At 39.3% G+C, this 22,199-nt stretch overlaps 2 protein-coding genes across 2 annotated transcripts; both read right to left on the bottom strand.

Annotated features, from left to right (window-relative positions):
• Positions 1 to 1,759: 1,759 nt before the first annotated feature.
• On the bottom strand, positions 1,760 to 11,032 carry tyk2 (tyrosine kinase 2). Its single transcript, XM_085454533.1, has 24 exons — positions 10,828 to 11,032; positions 10,112 to 10,285; positions 9,871 to 9,994; positions 9,659 to 9,788; positions 9,407 to 9,570; positions 8,836 to 9,214; positions 8,559 to 8,744; positions 8,096 to 8,253; positions 7,881 to 7,998; positions 7,596 to 7,779; positions 7,244 to 7,362; positions 6,990 to 7,151; positions 6,797 to 6,884; positions 6,468 to 6,592; positions 5,990 to 6,125; positions 5,449 to 5,600; positions 5,182 to 5,332; positions 4,992 to 5,095; positions 4,726 to 4,915; positions 4,288 to 4,406; positions 2,826 to 2,998; positions 2,625 to 2,742; positions 2,410 to 2,520; positions 1,760 to 2,319 (listed from the first exon to the last, which is right to left on the bottom strand). The coding sequence occupies exons 2-24, from the start codon at positions 10,281 to 10,283 to the stop codon at positions 2,203 to 2,205; spliced, it is 3,480 nt and encodes a 1,159-aa protein (XP_085310659.1). The 5' UTR covers positions 10,284 to 10,285; positions 10,828 to 11,032; the 3' UTR covers positions 1,760 to 2,202.
• Positions 11,033 to 12,752: 1,720 nt separating this feature from the next.
• LOC146711629 (hsp90 co-chaperone Cdc37-like) lies at positions 12,753 to 19,375 on the bottom strand. Its single transcript, XM_085454532.1, has 8 exons — positions 18,988 to 19,375; positions 18,490 to 18,771; positions 17,421 to 17,523; positions 17,218 to 17,333; positions 16,995 to 17,117; positions 15,552 to 15,734; positions 15,398 to 15,469; positions 12,753 to 15,192 (listed from the first exon to the last, which is right to left on the bottom strand). Exons 1-8 carry the CDS (start codon positions 19,093 to 19,095, stop codon positions 15,040 to 15,042), a joined length of 1,140 nt encoding a protein of 379 aa, XP_085310658.1. The 5' UTR covers positions 19,096 to 19,375; the 3' UTR covers positions 12,753 to 15,039.
• Positions 19,376 to 22,199: the final 2,824 nt, after the last annotated feature.

Here is a 22,199-nt window from a genome sequence, read left to right as displayed (position 1 = left end):
CTTTTTCAGTTCTACGCTTTAGGCAATGCGAGGCAAATTTTTATTTGTATTGTATATGTCGTACATAAAGGCAGTTAAAAGTGATTTGCACAATGCAATGAAACAACAGACCATATAAAAACAGCATAATAATAATAAAATGCAAATTAAAAGAATATAACCCTATTTAAATGCAAAGCACAAGAAAGTGAAATAAAATAACTCCACACCAGTTCAATAAAAGCGAGTGTAAATCAGAACTTATAGCATGAGTAAAAGTGTCATCATTACTTTAAAGCTGTGGCCTCAGTTGGAGCAAAGCTCAGAGTGAAACTTGCAGAATTTTAGCAGTGAGAAGCATAAAGGCTAAAAGACATTTCACCATGTTTAGTCTGAACTCTGTAAACCACAAGTTGACCAGTTCCTGCAGATCTAACACTATGATATGACCCTGAGTTAAAGTGCATATTCAGCTGAAAGCAAGTACTATGATCTAAGAATCTAAGTAATACTCTCATCTTGGGGTTTGTCAGTAGCAACAGCTTTGTCAACTGCATATGTTTAACGTCTCATGGTCTTATCGTGGAGGTCAGTAATTATCACTGCTTTACTGCAAGACAAAAAGCATGAATGGGCTTTTCTAAATGTAACAGTGTCCAACTTCAGCTATGATTTAAATGCCAGAATTATGATTTAGCTATGGTTTTCATCTGTCCAGTTAAAATTACATCATCAGTGATTCAGAGGAGGTCCTTTCAGATTCATAATTGGATAGACTATCTACACATCCCCACTTTAGTGTGATCCAAGCCATGTGGGCCCTGTTTTGGCTAGACAGAAACAATTTTCCAGCATATGTAGAAGTCTCCTGTGCGGCACCAAGAAGCAATAACATCAGGCTATTAAGACTCAATCAAAAATCAGGTGGTATGTCATTAAAAATTTTCTGAGAGCTGAGTCAGTGCTATAATGTGAGCTGAAAGCTGCCAGAGATGCCATTCGCAGAAAATGAATGGTTAGCTTTGAAAGTATTTTCTCAGTAACGTCAAAAAGAGTTTGCTTTTTGTTTTGTTTTTTAGAAAGGCTACTTGGAATTGACTCATCCTTGTTTCTGTTTTCATTTGGAGCCTGACAGTTGTAGTTTTCAGGAAGAAAAATAAGGAGCCATGTTTACTATATGCAACAAAATCTACCGCCAAGTGGGATTTGTTTCTTTTTTTTAAAAGTATCAACTAGCATGTTTCCATTAAAGATACTGGACAGAGTCAAGTGCCAAGTTGTAGAGACTGTTTCTCTTTGTAGATGTCATAGCCAATCTGAAGTTTACTTCCCTGTGACTTTACACATTGTCTCTTCTGATCTCTTGTAGCATATCCCCATTGTGTTTGCAGTTAACAGCTCTATACTTAAGAGGTGCCATTTTGAAAGCCCTAAGAGTTTTTAGAAATTCAAAATAAGATTGGACTTTGTGTTTAATGATTCTGAAAAAGCTTTAATGAGTAAAGCTCTGGTATGATCATTTATGCATTTGTGTTTTGACAGTTTTAAGAGTAACGGCAAATAACAGGCAGTCATGCACCAAAGAGAAAGCAGATGTGTGGAAACAAAGAGGCATGAGTGTTTTGGAAGGAAAGCCCCTGTGACCATGAGCGTGAGCCCTGAGACTGGTATCAATGAAATTCTCCATATGAATTTCAAAAGCAACCCCTTAAAATAAAAGCATTACAAGTACATATCACTGATAGTGTTGTGGAATAGTAAAAAATGAGTGAAAACCAGGTAACACGTAGACCCACTGATGGAGTCATCAGTCTATTTCAGGCTTTAATAAAATAGCTTGTGGAAAATTGTTTATTAGATTCTGAATTATTCATTTAAAGTTTATAAAATTAAACAGTCAAAAATGTACAATAACTAAACAAAATGAAATACAGTATCCCTCAACCGTACACAAACTGTTAATACTCACTGTGATATATGCAAACCATTAACTCTTGACAAACATGAAGTTTTTGCCCATAAAATTCATTACTGTGTTAACATCACATATAAGAGGATAGCAGTGTGCTTTTATTATGAAAAGGTTGCAAATATATCTCTTAATAGAGGCAAGAAACACATTACTGGCTCCCCTTAATATATGGTTGCCATTGTAGCAAAGCGATGACTTGTAGTCAAATGGATTTCCACATAGTCCCCGTCAGCAAATCAGCATATCTGAGACTATGAAAAGGACTGCCAGTATGCTTGGCGTAGGCTCTGAAACTTTTTAATTAGGGACTCAAAATCTGGCCGTTCTGAAGGATCTGCACTCCAACACCGCTCCATTAATATCTTCACCTGTTCAAAAAACAAGTAATCATGAAAAAAACCTATACCATTCATAATGCCAAAAAGTACTGAACTTGATTTATGGGCTTCTGAGCTTACCTCATGTGGGCTGTCCTTAGGGCAAGGCAATCGCAACCCTTGTTCCAACAGTTTTATCAGTATCACCACAGTCATCTGTCCTTGAGCTTCCTTCATCATTTCAAAGAACTTCTGCAAAAGATACATAAGAACAGATTGTGTAATTCACACAGAGATTGATCGATAAGGCCGGTTCAGTAAAGAAATACTTGAAAAAGAGGCCGGTGATGACATACATCTGGAGGGCTTTGGCGACGGTCACAGCGGGTCAGGATCTCATACAGTGTAACTCCAAAGGACCAAACATCAGAGGAGAAGGAAAATTTACTCTCTTTCAAGCACTCGATGGCATACCTACAAAATTTTTAAAAATGTAATTTAGAGGACAAAGTCACACAACAACACAATGAGTGACAAGTCTAAGTGCGTAAACTGACCAGAACACTGGACTGTCTCCATCCTCACGGACACGGTAGTAGATCTCACCCTCAGGGATGTACTTCGTCAGGCCAAAGTCTCCAATCTTTACCAGACTGTCATTTTCCACCAAGACATTACGGGCAGCCAGATCACGATGGACGTATCGCTTTGAGTGCAAGTAATTCATCCCCTTAAAAGAAAATAACAGGAATAAAAAGATGGATGCCATTTTTATTTCAAAAACAGCTGCTATTTTAACCACGGTAAAAAGCAAAAAAACGTGTCCCTACGGAGAGTAACTCCTTCATGCCTGTCAATCAGTCTGCAACAGCAATTCAGATAAAAACAGGTCAGAAAAGCTATTTTTACAGATCTGTGTGTGGTGATCACTGAAATCTTCTTCTAGCAATATTAAGGATTAAATTTATGGCTCTGAGCAAGCAATCTAATTATCTATTAAATATGCTGCCATTAAAATTGAGCATGTGCATTACTCCTGTGGTAAAGAATCATTAGATGAATATTTTCCATTAAACACCATCACCAGGTCTAAATGTCAGTTTATCCAATACTTTCATCTACAACCAGAAACCTGCAAAGCAAATTGCATTCCCCGCAGACTCAACTGTATCTTTGTTTGCTGACAACTTTGCATGCCATAACAGAGACCATTAATGTGATAACTATGCCTCCACACCCATCTACACCCTAGAACCGTCGCTGAAACATGTTAGATCAAAATAATTTCACAAAAGAGCCTCGCAGAGCCCTGTTCTTAATCTTCTGCAATATTTTACACTTTTTAAAAATCAAGCTTCCCATCAAGTGCCCTTAATCAAAACTAATATTACTTTATTATCAACAATAAATTCAAACAGAAATTGGCTATTTTTTCCAAGGCTGCTATGAAATTATGGTTCTGGGTGTTGAATGATTATTTCCTGGAGGACATTTCCCAGGTTACTGAGAGAAAACACAGCATAACATAATGCCAATGCAATCAAACTACTTATTTCAGACAGAATGAATTAATGACAAAACACACACACAAAAACAGAGTGCTGTAAAATGGAATTAAAGCTTAATGTGATGGATTATCTCCTTCAGGCTGTTACACTGTATGCTGCACAAAAGCAAACAGAAAAACAGAGACTCTCTTCAGAACAGAGAAGAATACAAGCTGACATCTCAGCAGTTTTCACACCAGAAAATATGAAAGTTTAGCTGAAGCTAGGAGCGGAAGTCACGACCACTCAAGTAAAAGCAGACCAGCTCAGATTCAAGGCCAAAAGGGTCTAGACATTTAAAAAATAAAAAAAAAACAGTAACAAGTGTAATAATAATAAAAAAGTCATGTTAATTTATGAAAAAAGAAGTATGTACAGTAACTCATTCAAATGTTGGGCTGTACGGATAGACACATATGGTGTTTACAAGTAATACAGCGCTAGCACAAAATATTAAACCACCACAACTCACCTGACAGATCTGCTGAGCAAACATGAGACAATGAGACGGCGGAAGGTTACGTTTGGGGAGGTAGTCTTTCAGACTCCCCAGAGGAAGGTACTCCATTATTAGTTGGACGACTTGCCCTCCTGTCAATGGACAATGCAAAAGTGAATTTCTCTTCCTGACAAGAAAACCTGTTCTTATTCTGGTGCTTTGCTGTGCTGCTCAGCATGATGTGTGTTAAAAGCTCAAAATATTGACATACAACACAAACAGTGGTGCACTTCAAATGGATTTCCAATATTTACAGAAGAACAGCAGGGACCAAAAATCAATTTGCTGAATGATCCACTGAGCACCGCAGGTTACAAGAGCTGTACTGCACACTCATTTACACATGCAGACTCTGTTGACATATGGCTCAAACAGATATTTAAGCAGACAGAAAGGAAAGCGAGGACTCACCCAGTTCTGTGCAACAGCCCTTGTATTTCACAATGTTGCTGTGATAAAGAGATTTCAGGATTTCAATCTCCTTCATCCAGCCGTCAGAAATTTTGTCGTTTTCTTGCTTCAAAGACTTCACAGCCACCTGCTCTCCCTTCCCGTCATTGGCTGGGTCATACAAGTACAGAGTCACCTTTCCAAAGTGACCCTATAAACAGAAGAATGAGGAGATGATTACTCCAGCTAATACAACGAAAAGCAAACTACTGCTGTGTGGTACTAACCTCTCCTAAGATCCGCACTTGCTTCAGGTAGCGTTTATGGAACACAGTGGGGTCTGTGTTAGCTGAAGCTTCACTGGAAGGCATAACAGACTGAATGACAAAACCTGGATGAAGAAACACACACTTGTTTATTGAATGAACTGCAACAGAGTTTTAAAAAAGGAGATAAAGTAATCGAGCAAACACTGACCTTTCCTCATGAGTTCTATGAGTTCTCTGTGCACCTTGCGGAATGACGGCCTCTCCTCAGGCTCATAGGTCAAACACATGTTGATGAACCTGGCCAACTCTGGGGAAGATGGTTCAGCTAAGTGGCCCTTTTGCTGATAAAAGCGCTCTTTCTGGTTGGGGTGGGGAGACTCAAGTGTTAAGATTACAATTCAGAAGAATAATATGTGATGTGATACTTTGGGTTGTTGAAAGAGGAGTAAAAGCCCGAGCTGTAGTACATGCCTACCTCGGACAATGTGTTGAAGTTGAAGGGAAGATCACCGTTGTTGTAGATCTCAAGCATCGTTACGCCAAAGCTCCACTGGTCAGCATGGCTGCCTATGTTTGAACCACTGTCAATGCACTCAGGGGCAATCCATGGGATACGTTCCAGGCGCTCTGCATGGCACAAAATAATAACACAAGTTAGTGTAGGATATTTATTCTGGCTTATCTGAAGGAGAACTCCTCCTAACTGAACTAAATAGATGGTGACAAACACAGAAGCATCTATAAAGTTGGTATTCAACATCAGCAAGTGCAAAACAAATAACGAAGAGTTTTGTTTTACTTTCGTGCAACTCTCATCTCGACTTTTTATTTTTGACACACTTGAACAACATATTTTAAACCAAACCTGCAAGACAGCAGGAAATGGTTCACGAGAAGAGATTAGAGATTTCCTGTTTCTAAATCTGATTGCAAAGTACATAAATTAGAACACTCTTGAAGCTGACCGTGTATAGAGACACATAACACATAAACTGAAGCGAGGTGGTGGTACGGACCTTCCCGTGAAAGAACACTCAGAGCAATTCCTGGGTCACTCAGCTTGATGAAAGGAGTAGTGTTAGGTTCTAGACCATTTTTCACCAAAAGGATGTTCTTGGCACAGACATTTCCATGAACCAACCCGTTGGTTTCCTAGAATAAGGAAAATAGCACTGTTGGTCAAGCAGAGTGTTCTTAAAAATAACACAAACTGTTACTGCTATTAGTCAATAGGCAAAAAAATTACTTGGAGCACTTATCTTACACTTTGCTGTGATATGACATTTACTTCACTTCCTGCCTGATAGCAGCATCTCAAAATCAAAACATGGCATGCAGTAAGAAAGAACTACTACTTGTTTCTTTTGTTCAATCATTTTACACATGGGTCTGCAGCAGCTTATTTCTTAGAGTAACACTGGATAAAAAACTTCACTGAAATCAATTAGATTTACTGAAATATAATCAGTGTCAAAAATAAGGATTAGAACGCACAAGATAGTCGAGGGCACTGGCAAGCTGTTTTGCAACAATGAATTTCCACCCAGCAGACACATTCTTTTCTCTGCGAAGGAAGACATCCAAAGGCCCGAAATCCACAAATTCCTCCACCATGATGTCTGCAAAGACAGGAACAAGTCTGAGAGGTTTGGTTCATGATATACGCACGAGCAAAACGTAAAAATAGAACATGGTTAGGGTGATTTTGCATATGCAACATGGTTTTCTTAGTACTAAAATCAGAAATTTGACTGTATACACTGATGTGTGTGATGGGGAAATAACAATGAGGAAGTGAGGATGAACAGTGCTACGTCTCTTACTTTCAGATCCTTTGACAGACACGCCATATACAAACACCAGGTGACGGTGGGATACCTGGCACATGAGACTTGCGGTTTCGAAAAACAACTAAGAGGAGTGAAAACGTAAACGTCAGAACAGACAAGATCATAACAACCGTTTACATTCAGCATAGTAAAGTGTCATTTTTTGAGTGAGTTTCAAACAGCTTACCAGAGCAATATCTTCATGGGTTTGGTCCAGAATCTTAAGAACGACTCGGTGGCCTCGGTGAGAGTTGTTGTTGAACTCGTCATTATCACTTTCCTCTCTTTCCTGCGTTAACAGCCGTCCTGAGTAGATGTTAGTTCTGGTGCCGCGACCCAAATGCTGCTCCTGCTCCAAAATAAAACACCCGTACAGTCAGCTACAGGACAGAGGACAACTAATCCTCTATGACTATGAAGGTGGCGAGTGGACATTGTCACCTGTTTGATATCTTTGTCCTTGATTTGGGGGAACATTAGACGGGTCTTGTAGGTTTGGGATAAGGGCTCGGCGTGAACATCGCATTCATTGTGTCTCCTCACCAGAAGGTTGGATAGCTCTGCACCACACACAGCAGAACAGACACAGTCAATTCTGATTAAAAACCTAAATATCACCTAAATTCCTAAACAGGGATACGAGTACCCCAATTAGTAAGTAGGAACATTAGCGCAACTATTACAGTTAATTTTAAAAACTGAGTAGAGGTGAACAAGGCTGAATTCAAAGGGGGCTTCAACAGGACTCTAGAGGCATAATATTGGATACATGAGCAAAACAAGGAACACAAACCTCCTGATTTTGGCGAACAGCATTTTTTGACAGTAAAGCTGTCCGAACCAGACTTGAGGACAAACGACTTGAGGCTATCGGTGAGCTCCTTCATGCTGGGGAACTGTCGTTCCAAGCCCTCCAGACAGAGCATTGAATCCTTTACGTGAACACGAAACTGCTTGTGGCTTCGCGTTACACCATCCTGTATGCACAAAACACAGGTGCAGGGAAAGTATCGGGTTTATTTTTCGACCATCATTACACTGCAACTACTTCCATATAAGAGGGTGGGTGTTGACTCACCTGATTCTTGATTAGAACAGCTAGGATGATGCAGTTATAGTCAACAACACTCCAACGAGCGAGGAATGTTCCCTCATCCTCTGCCTCCTTTTTCAGCTTAGACAGCACAAACTCATCACTGGAAAAACACACAGGAGTTATGACATAACACACCATGTTTCTTTATAGCCTTTTCTGTGTCTGAATGTGCATGCATATAAGGGTAGAAAACTCACTGCATAGGTCCATGCAGTAGATTTGCTTCACTCCACACTACCCTTGGGGGAGCCACTTCATGACAAAGATAGTGGTGGGCGTCTGCAGTCAGTCGGTAGTATCCATCTAGGAGGGAGACGAAGGAATGGGCCTCCTGGCTGGAGATCATCTGAACCTCCTACATACATATACAGAAACACCACTACCTTACAATCAGAGCTCCCACCTACTGACACATACAAATTCAAAACAGGATAAATTGCCCAAAGCAAAGTCAAAAACGAGAGGCTTTATAGTCAAACACATATAGAATCTAGGCAGAAATGTATAGTGTGTTGTCTATAAAAACATCCTCAAAAGACTGAGCAATTAGTTGAATGACTAAAAACACTTTATCCACTGGACTAATGCATTACAAAGACATTTACCAATTAAGTGAATGCATTGCAGCTTTTACATTAAAAAACAAACAAGTGGTCTCACCATACAGAGATTGTCTCGAGTGCTGATGCACACATTAGAATCAGTAATGGCTATGTGAGTTATTTCAGGGAACTCGCTGAAGAAGGTCCAGTCATTGGGTGTGTCTGCATCTGGTTGGCTGGAGTGCTGTTTTGGTTTTCTCATGTAGTTTATGTAGCCATTCCCCATGTAATTATTTGCCTGTGCCTGGGTAAAGAGATTGAACAAATTAAAAAAAAACCCCAAAAGGCCACTCAACCAACATATACAATATGCCAGCATCAGTGTCTATACAGACCCTTTGAGCAGACACCTTCCTCCACTGAATCCCTTCAGTACCGGACACCGATATTTCATGTGATATTGGGCCGCAGAAGTTGTCTTTTGAACCACACTGGGCGTGGGTGGTGCTGGAACACGAGCCACTTCGGTCATCTTCGTCCCTCAGATCCAGGCGGGTTACGGGAAAAGTCTCAGTGCCAAAACGCGGTGCCAAGTGCTCGAGTGTAGCGATGTACTTGTACATGATTTCCTCAGTGCACAGGTTGCCCCGATCCACTGTGTGCTGCTGGAAGGACCGCACAAAGTCTTTAAACACTCGCTGGATCCTGAGTTTAGTCAGGAAGTTGTCTCTGGAAATGTGTTTGGCGAAAGATCTTGGAACGCAGTCTAGAAAGCTGAAAAAAAAAGAGGTATAGTGATATTATCTGAACTTACTGATTAGATTGGATTAAAAAGACATTTGTTACAGTAGCAGAAAATAACATTAACAGTACAAGATATAAACATATTATAAGCCATTTAAGAATGAAAGCTTAAAACACTATTTGGAAGGAGGGATTGCGGTGTGATCAAGCCAAAGTATATACCTGACTTTTGAAGCTACATCTTGCAAAGTTGATTCCGTTTTAATTGCCTGGTATGAGAGGTGAAGCACAGCCATTCCCAAACTCTCATTTTTGAAGCGAGTCTGCTCCTCCTCTGTCTTGACGTATTCCATTTGTACCACTTCATTCACAAATTCATACTTAGCCTGATTTGGAAAAGATACTATATTATTGTCAAGACAGGAACATTATGAGTGTAAAAGCATGCCATTAAAAAAAAAAACCCAAAACAACCTGGGAAAATAAATACTCCAGTGAAGTTGTGTCAAGTAAAGGGAAACCCCGTTTTGAACCAGATTTGGGAGGATAGCGGCACATCATGGGCTCGTTTTCATTCAGTCCATGCCAGTTCCGAAAGTAATACCTAAATACAAAAAGACTATATCAACATCCTCGCTGTATGTTATCTGTGTCACAAGTACAGTGTTAAACAAACACAGACTCACCTCATACAGTAGCGAAGTACAAGGCTCGGGTTTTCCTCTGCCTTAAATATGTGGTTTGGGCTGTACCAAAAGTGTCTTTCTGGGTTGTACAGCGCAAACAGTGAATGGCACAGAGCCGTTATCCCTGAGGAGGAAACACTGATGTTACACACTGTTGCCACTAGCAGGCTCAAATACCACATGAAATGAGAAAACACTTTCATTTCTGGACTGTGCATTTGGTGGAGCCTTTTCCTCTTACCGATGGTCTCTGCTGCAGAGATACACAGCTGCTCCGCTGTGACCTCTCCTGTGGTGTGAGACAAATATTTCTTCCCATCTTTTGTCCAGAAAAGGTAGACATGGATGCCCTGATCCTTTGGAGGCTCACTCAGGCCTGAAAACGATCCTGAAGATCTGGACCTCCCTCCCATTACTGACACACACAGACAAACGGGAGTTTGACCACAGCTTTAAGAAAATCAGCTACATAAACGTGCTGTGGTATACATAAATACTAAACAAGAGTAAGTTTAAAGCTTCTTTAAAATAAAATGTATTGCTTTTATTATACATTTCTGTCTTTAAAAAAACAAAACAAACAAACCTCATAGCTTACCAAATAACAAAAAGAAAAGAAGAAAAATATGCTTTAACAAATATGACGTCAGAAAACCTGATCAATATGTCGATAGGCCTATCAGGGATTACACCTTATAACGTATTGTTTACATCACGTCAAGCTACTAACTATTCGAGGGCACCGATTAAACTATACGGAGACGCACAGTACAACAAAAGTTTGCTTTTTTCCCTTCTATCTGACGTTATATAAAAGCAAACTGACCGCGTTATCGCGAGGCCTAAATCAAGCCTCGTATGCACTTAACAGCGTACGCGACACCACAACAAGGAAATATATCAACAGCAAGTCGGAGCTGTAAACTTAGCAACCTGTGCGACAGTAAAATATCTTACCGTTTGACGAGCGTCTTCTAAAAGTTTCGCATTAAAAATAAAAAACATAAAAAAGACACCTCAGCACGTCAATATGATTGACAGTTAAAGCTTCATAGTTCTGCGAGCGTATTTCCCCCACCGCCGCCTACACTCTCGGGTTCTCGCGAACTGTGAGCAACGACGGCAACGCGCTGCTTCCCGAAACCAAGACGCAGGGCCACTCCTTCCGTCGCTAGCGTGCGGGTGCGCATTAGCACGTACCTTTCAAAATAAAACGTTAAACTGTTCCGCTTAATGTAAATCAAAGACAAAGAAAGGAACAAACTAACAAAGTAGAGGAAAGACTCTTAATAGATATATGCTTGTAATAATATCTGTCCTATGATATTATTACAAGCATACATCTATTATCTTACTTCTCCTTCCGCACAGCCAAAAATGTAAAGTAATAAATCTTTCTCCCAGACTCATAGTCCATAGATTAAGTCAATATTGTATTTTCTACCTGATTTCATTTGGGGTTTTTTTTTGTTTTGTTTTTTTTAAGCAGGGGCGTTTACAGGATTTGTTTTTTTCATTAGGGTGTCCCACAATGCAGGGAATTTCCATCTTTCTCAGTTCATTACACCTTAAATAAGATATAGAAAACTGTGTGTGTTGAAAGTGGTACTGCAATAAAATAGTTATTATTAGCTATTGTTATTACACCCACACCAATGACCAGGAGCTTTGGGTAGTGACTTAGAGGATGACATCACGGGGCCAAAATGAGCTTACTCTGCAGGGTGTCTGGGCTCTATGTCAGAGGTAGGCCCAGTCATTCAGGAGGGACTCTGAGTAAAGCTGTTGCTCCTCCACACCGCAAGGGGCCAGGTGTTCTGGACCTGCAAAAATATTATCACTCTATACCGGGCTTCAGTTTTACAGATGTTAACCTAAAAATGATTCCTATAACAATATTAAACAAACTCTTGTGCCACTTTTATACCATTAAAACATCCAATAACAACTCTGCATACCTTTTGGTGGCATAACCTATGCCTAACCATGTCTCATTTTTCCAAGTGCAATATCCTAATTGTTGATTTATGTTCTCATTAGACACACTTTGTTGATATGTTTAAGTCACTTGTTTTGCATTTTAACATGGGAACAATGTATATTTTAAAGTTTAATGTTTTGGAAAATCTTTCCCTGGAAACCTGGGATGAATATTTCCTTCACTGGCATCTCTCTAAGACTGAATCAAAAACATCCAAATAAACAAATCAACTTGTGCTTGCTAAAAGTATTGGTTTAGACCTAATTAGTCAGCTCTCATGTTTTGAAGGTGAAAATCACACATCAGATCATTTAGGATGCAGGTGTCAAACTCCAGGCCTTAAGGATCGCTGTCCTGCTTGTTTTCCAGCTAACCTGCCCTTGTAGCTTCTTATTGGCAAAACACACCTGATCCAGGTAATAGCAGCAGGTAGGGCAGGGATATCTCAAAAACAAGCAGGATGCTGGCCTTCGAGGACTGAAGTTTGACACCCACGATTTAGGAACATCATAATGGCATGCCTAAACTTCTTGATGTGGCATTAAAGCTTTCTTTGAAAGCTTGAAATACAGCTCTACACAAGACCTCAAAACACAACTGAAATAAAAGTCTATTAACTGATTTATTAAGTGTTTTAAGTTGAAAAACACTGTGCAACTATCTACCCATGTGTCTTGCGCAAAGTAAACATCTGCCAAAATAATTAACTTCTTTGTGATGGCCCCCCAGTCCTCCTGTGGCCATTACATCTGCTGCTCATCTGCTCATCAGAGGGGATCGACCCAAGTACCATAGTATTCATGCCAATGCTGGTATTAGCATCAGATCAAAACATACTGAATTTATCCACTAACTTCAGTATTTTTTGTTTTTTTTGGAAATAAAAAATATCCCTCCAACATACAGTATGAAATGTTTTATTTAAAGAACACATTTATAACAAGAAGCCGACATCTTAAATCACAGTGATTTAGTGGTCATTAAAATATGTTGAGAATTTGTGAACTGATGATGAGTCATCTAATAAGTCATAAGATATGACAAACTTCCCCCCACCATATAAGTTGCATTTATAAGTTAAAGGTTTCAGTATTGGTATTGTTATAGGAAACCCTGTATTTACTTGGTATTGGATACCAAAATTTGCTGTATTGCACAGCACTTGTCATCACTGCCTTGGTTTCCTGCGTCGGGCTGCTGGGCTGAGGTCGGCACAAACTGAACTCACACACAAACTGAAATCAGCAGATTGTGCAGGAAGGAAAAAGCAAGTTTGTTTGATGTTTTTTTCTTTCAAGAATGCTGGATTTTTATTTTTATTTTGTTTTTCATATGTGATTTTAGTAAATAGGCTATAGTCAACAGGATTTATGATGGGGTTGTATATAAAATAAAGAACTGACTCATTTTGCAGGTATCTTTATGGCTCTCTCTTATTGGACCTATATTATAATCAATTCAGCCCTTTTTGCCCACTTTAACTATCTTTATAGAACTGTTATACCTGTGACAATTTCTGCTGCCTTCTTGGGCCGATCCTTTAGAAAAAGATATTATTAATGCAACTGAGGCTTTTTATTTGGATAAATAAAGGATATGTAAAGGTCACTTTACCAAAAACTAATTGCAGATTCTACTTTTTGACTGATGTAATTACATCATTATATACACCTGATGTAGTTACACCAGATGTAAATCAATACAAGCCTTCCAAGATGTTTGACTTCTGTTTAATCAGTCCAAAAAATATGGAAAAAAACCTACAAAACATTTTTATCATAAACTTTGATCTTCGCTGAGACAAGAGAGGCCTGCACTTCTTTGTGGGAACTTCTTTGTGGGTTTGTGGGAATGACTATCACTGTTGTTCGCTGGAGTCCCAAAGCCTTATGGTTTTGTAACCCTTTCCAGATTGATATGTGTCAATGACTTCTTCTTATCTGTTCTCAAGTTTCTTCACATCGTGGTATGACGTGTTGCTGTTTGTCAGACAGGTTCTATATAAGGGAGCTCTCAATTCAACAGGTCAGGGAGTAATGAAACTCAGCCCCCCCCCAAAAATGCAATTAATCACAATCAACTCATCATTTAACAAGAGCAGGCAATTTCGCTTTCACGGGGCCTAGTAGGTTTTTCCCTTAAAAAATGAAATCATTGTTTAAGAAATGCATTCTGTATTCATTCAAGTTATTTTTGCCCAAGCTTAAAATTAGCTTTCAATGAAAAATAAATATTTGTTGGGGTTAATAGTTTGCTCATATATCCATTGAGCAGTTTCATTTATTAATGTCCAAGACAGTCAAAAATGCCTTTTATAAGCCATTGCAATTAGTTTATTTGTAAAACAAGTTCTGACATCATGCAAAAGCCCAAGTACTAATCACCTTCAAAATGACAGCACAGAAAGTGAATGTAGATTCCAAACACGCCTAACTGGCACGCACTACTGTGCAAATTTCACTATTAGAACATATGATCTGTCAATTGCCCCCATAACGAAATGCTAAACCTGAGGAACTTTTAACTCCTTTTCGTCAGGCTGTAAATTAGTTACAGTATGTGCAGCCAGTGTGTCCTGAAATGAAAAGCTTTGTTTTTTAAAGTCGTGATAGTTGTAGTCATCGTCTTCATGTTTGTGACGTACTAAAAATGACAACAAAGTCATCAGGGTTAACACCACTACAGGTCTCATCTGCTTTTGATTCACATGTTTGCCCTCTCTGATCTCACCCATACATTCAAAACAACCACAAACGCTTTGTCTCAAGGAGTGAACGTTTAGATTAGTAAGTTTGTAGAAAATGCAATTTGGGAAAATAATACACTGGCTGCTCAAGCCAAAAATCTCAAAGAAAAATTGGAATTTGAAAAGTACAAAATCATCATGACCAACACAAACAAAGCAGCCAACGCATGTCTGCGCTACGAATAACTCAAAGAACAAAACTTCAGTGAGATCCAAACAAATAAGACACACACACACACAAGCGGCAGTTTCTTTTCCAGGCAGCAGTTGTTCACGTAATGTTGCTGTGGAGTTAGGTGAACACTAATCCCTTAAATGTCAGCTAAATATTTTTGAGAAGTTGTGTCATTGGTTGGCAAACTAAACATACACATAGTGAAGTTGAAATACAGTGGGGTAACATTTGCCAAAAAAATAAAAACAAATCACAATTCAGATGTGGTCATTCCTTTTTGGCTTCTTCCTTCTCGTGTTGGATCTCTTCGTAGGTGGGCTCGTCGTCTTTTTCGTCCCCTTTTTCTTCCCCGTCGTCTCCCTTGGCGTTGGGTACCCAGAGCCCAGAGTCTATGCACCTCTTCATGTGAGCCTTTGCCACCTAAATCATGTAGAACGAATCACATTTATGAACCGAGTAAAGCTAGGATGTTTTAAAAAAGATATACATACATTTTTACATTTAAACAGACTCCGATGAGAAAAACTATAATCTAATCAAATCAATTTATTTATATAGCACTTTTCACATTATAAAAAAAGTGCTTCACAGTAATAAACCTGCACGACAACACCAAACAACCTACCGTTGGATCCATTTTGCTAATAACCTCTTGCAGCATTTGGATGTCCTTCTCATCAAAGCATTTCTGCATCTCCTGCAATTACCAATGCAATCTGTGAAACGCCATTCAAGAGAACGAAAACAAAGGAATGTGCTCAATTATGCTGAAAACTTACAGTTGGAAGTGACTCATACACTTCAACGGGATCGAGCCCTCCAGGTCCAATGCGCTTCTGTCGTTCCTCTTCCTCATATTCCTTCATAGCCTTTTCTATCCGGATCTTCGCCCTTCCCCGAACGCGCTCCTTGAATGACTCCAGTTCATCATTGAAAGCTTCCTGGTACTGCTGATCTGCTGTCTGATAAGGCACATGTATGCACACGTATGCACACAATTAGTATGAGGGTTTCCCCATGTCAGAGACCGTTTACGGAAACTGTGCACTGTACACTGAGGACTAAATTTAGTTCCTGTACAACAGGTCTAGATGCAAAAAAACAAAAACAAAAACAAAAAACCCCAAAATAAAACCACTCCACAATCCCCTGGTGCACCAGACCGAAATTATTATTATGAACTAAAAAAAAACAGCAACGAAAAAAACGGTTTAGTTAAGTAAACCTGCATTTGCATACATCTGTCAAGCTTTCAAAACAGAAGGATTATAGGTTAGACTGTGTTTCTGAAAACAAGGGAGATAACGACAGATCGGGATTCAACATTGTGAACTCAGAGGAATCTGTCAAAGGTTAGGAACCGGTTCTCTACATTTGCAGAGTTCAGGTGATGATCAATGTTACTGTTCTCCACTTCTTTTAATACAAAAATTTAGACAGAAAGAATTTTTTTGACTGGATTTTTTAATACATCTTCGACAATAAGCAAATCCCAAAAAGCTGAATCTGTTCATCTGGATGCAACTTTGCCAGCGGAAGAAATGTTTCATCACTAATAGACAAATTAACCACTCAGATGACCGATGAAGCGTTTGTCCCACAGAAAACTTTGAATCAAGATGAACAGAATCAACCTAAATCCATCCCTCTGTAAAACTTTAGTGAACAGTGAATACCTAACCTAGGCAAAGATAAACTAAAGCTAGTCGTCTGAGAACTTGCATTTTTCTGCCAAGTCTTTTTGGATATGTGGTTGTGACCATTGCCAGGTAAATCTCCAGTAAAGTGTAACCAAACTTTTTAACCTTAACTTCTCTAAGCTCCTGCCATAAGAACAGGAGCTTGGCTTGCATGCCACTGCAAAGTGTGGAAGAAAGAGCTCTCTGCCTGACTTGCTAACAAACTCAGAAAGACAAATAAAACAGACGTGGTGAGGTAAAACGTTCACGGAAACATTTATGCAAATAGGAAACAGTTTTCTTAAATACCTTGGAACCAAACCATGCCAATGCCATCATCTTTAATAATTTAGCCTTGAGCTCAATTTAATACCAGGTCTCTGAACTCCACCCCATATTTAGGTCACTGAATAAGTTATAAGATCCAAATCCAAATTGCAATGCCTGTACTGATGCTCCCAAACCTTTACTCTGACATTTACTTTCCATACAATAATAATTAAAAAGACTAAAACTAATAGAAGCTAAACTAAAACTAGTTACCTTAATCTTTGCAAAAAACTGGCGAAAGCATCCACGGGGGTCAACTTTGAGGCTTTTGGCAAGCTCCAGAATGAACTGCATGACGATGGTCTGATGAGCCACTTGCTCCATCAATGCGTGTTTCTGCAGGAGGAAGAAGCGTTTTTACAGCTTAATATTTAGATGGAGTATGGTCACGTGCAGAAGGAATTCATGACAAACAAGCTCTGTTTGTATTACTTACCTCCTCAACTTCAAGGTCGATGCACATGATCACCAGGTAGTTGGCGGTCTCTTCGCATACCAGATGAGGATGGTCAGAGAGGTACTTCTGGCTGTCATCCCAACGTCGCAACATGCCTGCAGTAACGAGAGTAATGAAGAAGCATCTCTACTCTCACCAGTACCTTGTAACGAGAGTAAATACTGATGCATGTGAGTGCTTACCGAAATGTTTGATCTCTTTCTCATATTTCTCCACGAATGTTTTGTGCTTTTGCTCCTTCTCTTCTTCGGTCTCTTCAGTTTCAGGTTTGACATTAACAATACTCTATGAAAAGGACAGTGGAAGAATGGACTCGTTAACGACAATGTCTCTGAGTTCTACAGAAAGAATGTCATTGCATACAAGTTAGAGATGTCAATATTAATAAACCCATATCTGAAAATTGCAAGAAAAGACTTCAATGTGTTACAAAGTCAAAGAATGAGAGTAGATGTAGACTTCTACATTGAATCTATACTGTAGGTATGTCGTAACAACAACAGTTGTATTGGCCTGTTTAGTACTGTCAATTCCTCCTCTGCATTTCTGGCTACTTTTTTTTAATACTTGCTCAATCTATCAGCAACTGTTTCACGGTTTTATTTGTTTCCATCATGGCTAACTCTGCATATAAAACACTGAGACAGGACCAGGTAATTAACACTACGCACAAGCATGAATGCTGGCGAGAGTATTGGATCCTTGTGGAGGTTACTTTGTAGGATCTGCAAAGATTCAACACAGAACTCTAAATCAACTGTAAATGTTGAAACAGAAAAGTCGACTCTGTATGTGTGCCCTTTCCCTATTTCCTTCAGTCTAATGTCTTCTCTTAAGTAACTGGTGATACTTCCAGCTTTGAGCCAAGGATCAGTGCAGGTGATGGCAGCTGATGCCACATCTGAAGTACCATGTCCTTTCACACATTTTATTCTAAAGCAGGACAGATGGGCACAGTGGCATACGAGTTGAATGGATGATAAAGCAAGGTGAACAAGGTGTTGAACTTTTGAGGGGATCTAATGGCTCTGTTGTGGGGGACATGTGGTGATCATGTTTTCGGCCAATTTTTCCCTTGGATGTCAGGCTCAAACAAACAATTGCAGAAGTTAAAAGATGAAATATGGAGAAAAGACAACAGTTTTGTTAGCGTTTGTTTTCCTGAAAATACTTTAGAAAAAAAAGAGTGTAATAAATGATGTGCGATGTAAAACCTGTAGTGCTTTTTAAGCTCCACTTACTCTACCTCACCTTGCTGAACCCATCCTTGCTGAGCGTGTCTACATTCCACGGCATCTTCTTCTCCTCCCGTTGGTAGTCTCCCACCTTTCTCTCCCAATCCCGTTCCTCTTTTTTCATTTTCTTCTCCTCAGCCTGGACTTTGCTCAACTCTGCTTTGGCATCCTCTGATGTTGAAATGGTTAGCTCCTTGATTTTCTTCTGTGTGTCTGCCAGCTTGCGTCTGCACTCGGACAGTCCCTTGTTTAGTTCTTCACCTTTCTTCTGAAATTCCTCCATCCGCTCCACACGAGCCTGAGGTCAAAATATAAAATCTTTACTACTTGTTTTTTTCTTTTTTCCAAATGTGGATTTAGTTGCAAAAAGTTAAACATTCCTATATTCATGTTAAAAGTGAACACAGAACCAAAGTAAACACACGAGGTCAGCTAACAGTTCAGGTCAAATATGCATCACTTTTACTTCATGTGTAGCATCTTAATTGTAACCATGCGTGGCTTGTTGGTATACCTGGTGTCTCCATCTGAAGAGACTGGGTGTGTCGATGTTTGGATGGATGTCATCCTCATCGTCCGACACCTCAATGTGGTCCCACACGCTGTAATCTATCCTGGACATCCTGACACCAAGACCCCAAAGCTAACACCGTTAGCTTACAATAGGCTTCAGCTAAGTTCGCGAGCTATGAGAAGCTAACAAGTTTGATTGAAACAAGGACAGACCGCAAGATCGCCGCACAGCGCAGAAATACGTATTTGTTTCTTTAGAAGAGCTTCTTGCTGTATTAGATGTAGACAAACTCAGATGAACATCCCTGAAGACAGCAGGCTAGAGAGTGCTACAGAATTCTAGAAAGAATTGGAGCTACAGATTTCCGTTTGACGTCATCGCGTCATTGCGTCAACAGGACGACGCCGGAAACACAGGAGTGCTGTTCCTTTCCTTGTACTTCGACTAGATAAATAAAATAAAATAAAGTAAAATAAAATAAATGACTCGCTGTAACTTCTCTTCAAAACATCATCTTTTTAAATTTGTCGGAACAAAAATGAAGTGTAAAGGTAAAGAATAATTATGTATTTGTTTAGTCTTAATATGTTATAATACCTAAAGTATAGAGACTTAAATAATTTAATTTAAAATGACTTCAATTAATGAAAAATAGGAACCCCACATCTTCTGATTGCCACAGGTAATCATCTGTCTCCATCTCATCCTATCCCTAACATCATCATCATCATCCATCTGCGTGTCCTTCTTCACTACATCTATTAAACTTCTATGTAGTCTTCCTCTTTCCTTCCTGCCCACTAGGTCCATCTTCAACATTACGTGTTCTCTATATCATTATTCCTCCTCTAATCATGCCCATCTATTTTCACCTTCATCTATTGTAGGCACTGCGATTCTGCACACCATCTTCACTCTTGAATATTGGTGCAGGTAAACAATCTGGGTAAAAAGTCCACTGCTCATCTCCAACAGGTATAGAGAAACCATCTATACTAGCCACTTTTCACTCTTCCTCACCACACCTGCCCTCACTTTCTCCTTCCGAATCCCTTGCACTTCCTGATTCACCAACTGTCCTCCTGTCCTTCATGCATCCTCCCTCACCCACTCATTTTTCACATTAATCAGCTCCTCAAAGTACTCCTTCCACCTTCCAAGCCCCCTTTACTTGTTAGTACATTTCTGTCTTTATCATTAATCACCCTGAACTGCTGCACATCCTTTCAAGGTTGAGGGCTCTGCCTAGCTGATAGAAGAAGTCTTTTTCTCCTTTCTCAATGTCCATTCTCAGATGCATCTCACTATAAGCCTTTTCCTTTGCTGTAGACCTTGCTTAACAGTACTCATATCTACATTCTTTATTTCCCTTACTATATTACCTTGTCTTTGCTAACTTCCTTTGAATGCTTTCCCGTATTTTTTCATTTCGACATTAAGTATGAAATATGTTCTTGTCAGTTTCCCTCACCACTACAGCTGTACTTTCCCAGTCATCTGATGACTCCTCACTATTACCATGAGCTGGCCTCAACTCTTCCCTGAACTCTGCACAGCATTCTTCCTTCCTCAACCTCCACCATTCAGTAATTATCTCTGCCTTCAATTGCTTCCTCTTTTTGATGTCCAGACTCATCTTACAGACTACCATCTAATACTGCCCAGTTCCATTCTCCCCTGAAACCACTGAGCAGGTTCCTGTCTCTTTCAGATTACACCTTCAACATGTTTGCTTGCTCCATTCTTATGCCACCCTCTTCTCGACCCACTACCATCAGTGCTTTCACATTTCTTTCCTTAACCCAAAACCTCTGACCAACTTTTAACCTACATATCCATTGAACGCTGCTTCAGTTGCCACTCTCCACCACTTCATCCAACTTAATCCAGGATTCCTCATTCTTTTCTAACTGGCATCCAACCTGTTGAACATATGAACTGAAAACATTCAACATCGCTATATCAAAAGATCGAAAGCCTGCATTTCTTGATTTTTTTCTTATTTTATTGCCGTATATATGTCTTTGGCTATACATTTGATTGGTCTGAATGTATAAACCTTTATCAACACTCTTTACTTTTACATGTATAATTCTATTAAAGCTATAAGTTAAGAGACTAAAGCTTAAAGCCTTAAGAAACTAATTTCTGCACAGTGATTCACTTGCATTCGTACGTCAAGAACCGCAAGCAGACATTAATCACAATTACAGCACAGATGTCATTTCTTAAAATCTAGATATAAGATATAAAGCCACTTTGGCCTGCTAAGATGGCTCAAAGGGTGGTGGAAATTATGTGAGGCACAGGAGGAAGAATAAGATGAAGAACAGTCATTCCCAAAAAATATTCAAGCATTTATATTATCATATTTTTGTGCACGAATTGATAACCCATATAAAAAGAAACAGCAGAAGTGTGAAGTAGGTGATTTTCTTTTCTCACAATTATGTACTCATTAAAGTGTTTCACATTTTTCCCAGACTCCAGTTTTATGGTTTCTAATTTTTTATAATTATGTTAGATGAGAATAAAACTGGTTTCTCAGCAGATCCTCTGTTGCCACAATGATGTCTTGGTAAATAAAAGGGAAGCTGAGGAGTGGATGGCAGTATGTGTGTGCGTGTGTGTTAGGAGGGATCTATTTTTTATTCAAAATTTTTTTTTTACATGCAAGATGGCCACACGAGGCCGGAAAGACTTGAGTTACATGTTTTGAAAGCTGTTTACATTTTTCGTCCTAGGCGTATTGTGCAATGTACCATGTGTGGTGTGATTATTCTCAATGGTTCCCTGTGTGATCTGACAACACTCCGTGGTTTTGAGAACGTGCAAAACTGTGTTGATGAGTTAGTAAGATTTGCCAGAAGTTGTGTGAATTTACTTGTTTAGAGTTTTGACAAAAGGAGGCAAGGTTTCAAAGTGTAAAATGAGCCTGAGCAACCGTTTACAGCTGCTCAAGATGGCAATGACTCCCATGCAGAGAATGTGGAGCTCATGTACTAAGGAAATCCTTAACAATGTAGTTTGTCTGGGTCTAACAGGTACAACCAGGGTGTCAGTGTTAAAATAATCCAAGGCCTGGATTCACAAATATTCAGACCATGCCTAAAAAATATTAGGCATGAGTTACATCTTCAGAGACATTTAGGTACATTTATCCTATACATTGTGTGCACATTTGCACTTACACTTTAAAAACAGAGGGTAAA

This window comes from Copadichromis virginalis, linkage group LG4 (genome assembly GCF_057382275.1).
Source record: "Copadichromis virginalis isolate Kocher_CV1m ecotype Utaka linkage group LG4, C_Virginalis_male_GT1.1, whole genome shotgun sequence".
NCBI classification, from domain to species: domain Eukaryota; kingdom Metazoa; phylum Chordata; class Actinopteri; order Cichliformes; family Cichlidae; genus Copadichromis; species Copadichromis virginalis.
This window is presented reverse-complemented; position numbering and strand designations above follow the sequence as displayed.